At 41.8% G+C, this 4,667-nt stretch overlaps 1 protein-coding gene across 1 annotated transcript; it reads right to left on the bottom strand.

Annotated features, from left to right (window-relative positions):
• Window positions 1–1,263: 1,263 nt before the first annotated feature.
• lsm3 (LSM3 homolog, U6 small nuclear RNA and mRNA degradation associated) lies at window positions 1,264–4,168 on the bottom strand. Its single transcript, XM_079747491.1, has 4 exons — window positions 4,140–4,168; window positions 3,167–3,277; window positions 2,792–2,887; window positions 1,264–1,916 (listed from the first exon to the last, which is right to left on the bottom strand). Exons 1-4 carry the CDS (start codon window positions 4,158–4,160, stop codon window positions 1,836–1,838), a joined length of 309 nt encoding a protein of 102 aa, XP_079603617.1. The 5' UTR covers window positions 4,161–4,168; the 3' UTR covers window positions 1,264–1,835.
• Window positions 4,169–4,667: the final 499 nt, after the last annotated feature.

The following is a 4,667-nucleotide window of genomic DNA, read 5'->3' as shown; positions in this document are numbered from 1 at the left end:
TCCCTGTTCGAGGGGTAGGACTTTCCATGTAAAATGACCTGATTTTGCCTAATTTGATCTATACACCGAGGTGGAAACTTGCAATGGACTGAAGGAACCTTTAAGTCCCTTGAAATATAGTTCCTAGACCTATAATCTCTAGGTAATTTTGGAGCTAACAAACTCGCTCTTCAATTGACTTGTTTGTTAAGGCGTATTGCTTTCTTACGCCATCAGGTGCCGCCAGAGAGAATGACGGGAAGAACTTCAAGATCACCACTTTAAGTTGTCAATACATCATCCAATTTATGGAGCAAACCCATAGATTATGTTTCTCCCAAGCTTCTATTAGCACCCCACGTTAGCATCATTGTTAATCGTATGTAGTCTTCTACTGGTGGACACTGGGAGCTGATCAGCAAAACACGACTGTTGTGTAGCCCTGAGCTGTCCAACAGGAGGAATTGGAACAGCTGAATCCACTGCGATAACAGAGTCTCAGAGGGAGGTGTGAACGACCTCATATTCACATCTCCTAGAAGAGGGTGACAGGTGTGCATTAAATGTGACGTAATGCAGTAGCACCAGAACTTCGTGATTGGCTGAGAGCGGTTTTGCTGTCGACCTGCCAAAACACATGCTCGCTGCATTCGTATGGAATACAAGTGCATGGTAGAGGTGTGAAATACAACCCATGTTTATCACGAGGCTGAGAGAAATGTTTGAGCGACACCTGCCATGCGAGGTGTATAATCGGGTTGCTGATATAAGACACAACATATTAAGACATGTAAGGAATCAGTCCTACATATGTAGCTGCACCGAGCCTATTGCAATATGTAAGTTGCCTTATATCTAAGCACAATGCTGACTAGTGACAAACTTCCGGTGCCTCTATTTAAAGTTTCTACAAAAACAGACACAATTTGTACATTATTAATGCTGGGCTAGAGCCTCAATCAGCCGGATCAGAGTCTGGTGGTTGGTTTCACTGGCTGAAATCGACACCAACTTTCATGCAAAACAGTTAAATTAACCACATGGGTTTCGGCAGCGGCCTCTTGACTCTGAACCAGACGGTGTATGCGCTGAACTTGCTTGAAATATAAGGTTCACATTGCCATCTAGTGGTGATCTAGCAGAGGTCAGATGGAGATTTAAGGTTGGTGCATTCTATCGGTTGGTTGGTAGGTTGATCCATCCATCATACACATCGATTTAGAAAAGAAATGCCTTGTAAGGGCTAATCAACATCACACCTGGCAGTAAAAAGCGGCCAACAAGTTTTGGAAGTCAGTTTGGTTTAAAGGATGAGGAAAAACTGGAAACAGTCACTTCTTTCTCAAAATCATTTAAGTATACTCAAGTGCGAAGACAAAAAACGGACAGCATAACATAAAAAAGTTTCATCAACATTTTTACTCAACTAAATTGTTTAATCTTGAAATAACTCTGAAAATAATATCCAGAAATCATGCAATTCATTGTAGGTTTTGCTTAACAAAGTAAATAGTAAATATTGGAATCCCTCATGTAATTAAGCTCTTAACATTCTTTGCTACAGGCTAACAAAGGCTTATAGAGAATAACTAAAAGCAAGCCTGAGAATAACTAAAAGCGAGGAATCGCTTCGCGCCCCGTTTGGTTCATCGTGACAGATGTTTCTCAGCAGAAACTGGAAATTAATTTTCTCTCAAATCCACCTGGAGGATTTGGCATGACTGACTAATAAAAAAACACATTAAGAATAACTTTTCTTCAGAATGCAAGACAAAATTAAAAAACACAACAAAACCAAGTTGACATGTTTTTCTACCTCCCCCCGTGGTTGAGATCACCCTGCCAGGAAGTGGCTGTTAGCCAACCCTGAGGGGCGGCGCTACAAGCACCACACCGTCTCCTCTGACAAACAGCATGGGGATGTTCCTCTTGGTGGACTACAGGAGGGAGACGGGAGCAGAAGGAAAACCACATCTATAACCTAGGTCATGTTAGGCAGGAGAACATTGTTTTTGTCGTTTTATTTCCGTTTCGCTCGTAAATATGCTGAAACCTTTGTCTGTGAATTGTGCTACATGAATCAATGTAATCACTCCCATACACTAAGTGGACATCTCAGAAGGAACTGCTTTTAGAGGGCTACTAAACCTACCAACCATCCCAGTGGACTTACCAACCAGTAGATTGATGTATCCATTGATCATACATCTGAGTGGACTCTCCGACTTTTAATAGCTTGTGATGCCTCATAGCATGAGGCATCCCCCCCCACACCTCTCTTAAGCACTTATTGCATGTTCCACGTCCTGGCACTGAATGCATATAGTACCTCCTTGCACTTAAAAATGGTACTTAGCATTTTGTAGCATCTTAGCCTCGCTATCTTTGTTGTATACAGGAAATGTAAAACTAACAGTTGTTAGTGACTGCACTTAGTTCTATGAACGTCCTTACTGTACCGACAGCAATATATTGTTCCTCTATCCTCTGACAAATGTACTTATTGTAAGTTGATTTGGTTAGAATCGTCTGCCAAATGCCCTAAATGTAAAAATAAAAATGTCCTAAATGTAGAATTGGGGCCCATGAGGCAGGATAAATAGTAAACCACACTTGCCCCATCCATCCATCCAACCAACCCCTCTTGGAAGACTACACGTTTCTGTATCTTGTATGCCCTTTTACGTCCCTCAACAGGACTAAACCAGGACTAGCACCTTGTTCAATCCCTCTTATGTCCCTAACCAGGACTAAACCAGCACTAGTACAGCCCCTCAAGCGTCCCTCACCAGGACTAAAGCAGCGTTAGTACCTTGTACAGCTCCTCGTACGTCTCCTCATCGATCTCCACCGTGGTCACCGTCTCCTCCACAGCACCCAGGATCATGTTCAGGTGCTGGTCGTATGCCTGGAACACAAAAACACATTCACACTTGAGCTGGGAGAGTGGGAGCTCAGGCATAGACCACACTAGGGCCGGTTCGGATTGGACTCGTGGTCAGGGAATTTAAGTGGGGAGTTAGCAATTGGGTGTGAAAGTATGAATGTATATATATTATAACATTGTAAACTTTGTTCACAGAAAATGCACAGGTTGGGCTTGTTATTTTGGACCTGATCTAAGCTCTTCAATGGATTAACGAGTAAACATTTGGTCGATGACAAGTGAATATTTGTGCATGCTCACATGCAGTCTGCCGCGGAGCTCCCGATCGTTCCTCATCTTGACGTAGATCCTCTCGTCCAGACTGAGCCTGATCAGGTCCAGGGGTTCCTCCACCGTGTTGGTGGTCTGTTGCTGTGACACACACACACACACACACACACACACACACACACATTGAGATACATGGTTTAAAGTAAAAATTAAGTAGCTTCATATTAGAATTGACTATGTTTTTGTATTATACACTATAAAGTCAGTATATACAATACAATTGCATAGTGTATGGTATTAAATTCAGCCAGTATATAACAAATAATGAGTTTTTAAGTTGATTTTGGCGGTGGAAACTAGCTACATATGTGCCTCATGCACTCACTGTTACCACGGAGGATGGCTGGCGAAGAAACTGTTTTTGTAACCACCTTCCAATATCGAATAGTTTGAAAGTGCATGTGTCCTCGGCATTGTAAGTGGTTCAACAAATGTATAGTTCGGTCCCTAGCCCACCGCGGAGGAGTGTGTGACCACATAACGTGTATTGTGTACACATGCTGGGCTCGGTGGAACCAGGAGAACACTACTATTACAGGGAAACGGACAACAACCACAGCGCTAGTAACAAATTACACAAAGCAGCAGCCTAAAAACAATACACCATAGTCCCCCTCTCCCTAACATATGATTGGCGCGGTAAACATGCATTTAGACAAGTTATTAACATTGATAAAGTTTGCCTTTGCATAATGCTAAGAAGATGGACCACAACAAAACGAACCACGATTGGTGTCACTACTACATGCTACATCGGTTGCTACATGATGCTAACTGAGTAAGTCCTGTTATACGCGTTAGAAGACTACCAATGGGAAATAGTCCAACCGATCAGTGTGCCTCACTTTAGTTCATATTGAGAGTAGGTTAATTGAGAAATATTAATTTACAATATGCGGTAAAATGTTTGCGATATAAAGTGTGTAAACGTGCAAACACTCACAGGTTCGACTTCATCCGCCATTTCTACCACGTGACTCGAAAGACAGCAGGTTGCCAGATCCATCAGATATACGTATTCTTATTTACCTCAAAGCACCACGCGTTCGTTTTATTCAACAATGCATTTTTTTTCTCTTAACACATTCATCTATTAAAATTTTTGTAATTTAGCTTAATTTGAATGTATAGTTTGTAACCGTGTTATAAATAAATCGAACTGTTCGTGTCTGGACAGTGATATACCTACTTAATTAATCCACTTCGATCACCAAAGAAAGAGTTAACGTGAATTAAACGATTGTTGAGAATTAATTCGGAAATGTATTCATTTGAGAGATGCTTTTGTATCAATCTGACTGCACGGGATGATACAGCCTATAGCGCGGAGGATGTTGCCCTAACCTGGCAACTTGGATTGAAAGATCGAGTACCACTCTCCTCTTCTTTCCATCTCCTCTAGTTCAGCCAACTGGACGGTCGCTATTGTTTCACAAGGTAAGTTATACCGAAGCTCACTTTCTTATGAGTT

Source organism: Pollachius pollachius, assembly GCF_949987615.1.
Source record: "Pollachius pollachius genome assembly, chromosome: 12".
Taxonomy (NCBI): domain Eukaryota; kingdom Metazoa; phylum Chordata; class Actinopteri; order Gadiformes; family Gadidae; genus Pollachius; species Pollachius pollachius.
This window is presented reverse-complemented; position numbering and strand designations above follow the sequence as displayed.

Bases quoted from the DNA above. Each gene is read 5' to 3' on its own strand.
- lsm3 (XM_079747491.1), bottom strand. From the start codon at position 4,160: ATGGCGGATGAAGTCGAACCT. The intron at 3,278-4,139 runs GTGAGTGTTTGC...TGTGTGTCACAG, and splicing joins TGGCGGATGAAGTCGAACCT to CAACAGACCACCAACACGGT. The intron at 2,888-3,166 runs GTGAGCATGCAC...TTTGTGTTCCAG, and splicing joins AGCTCCGCGGCAGACTGCAT to GCATACGACCAGCACCTGAA.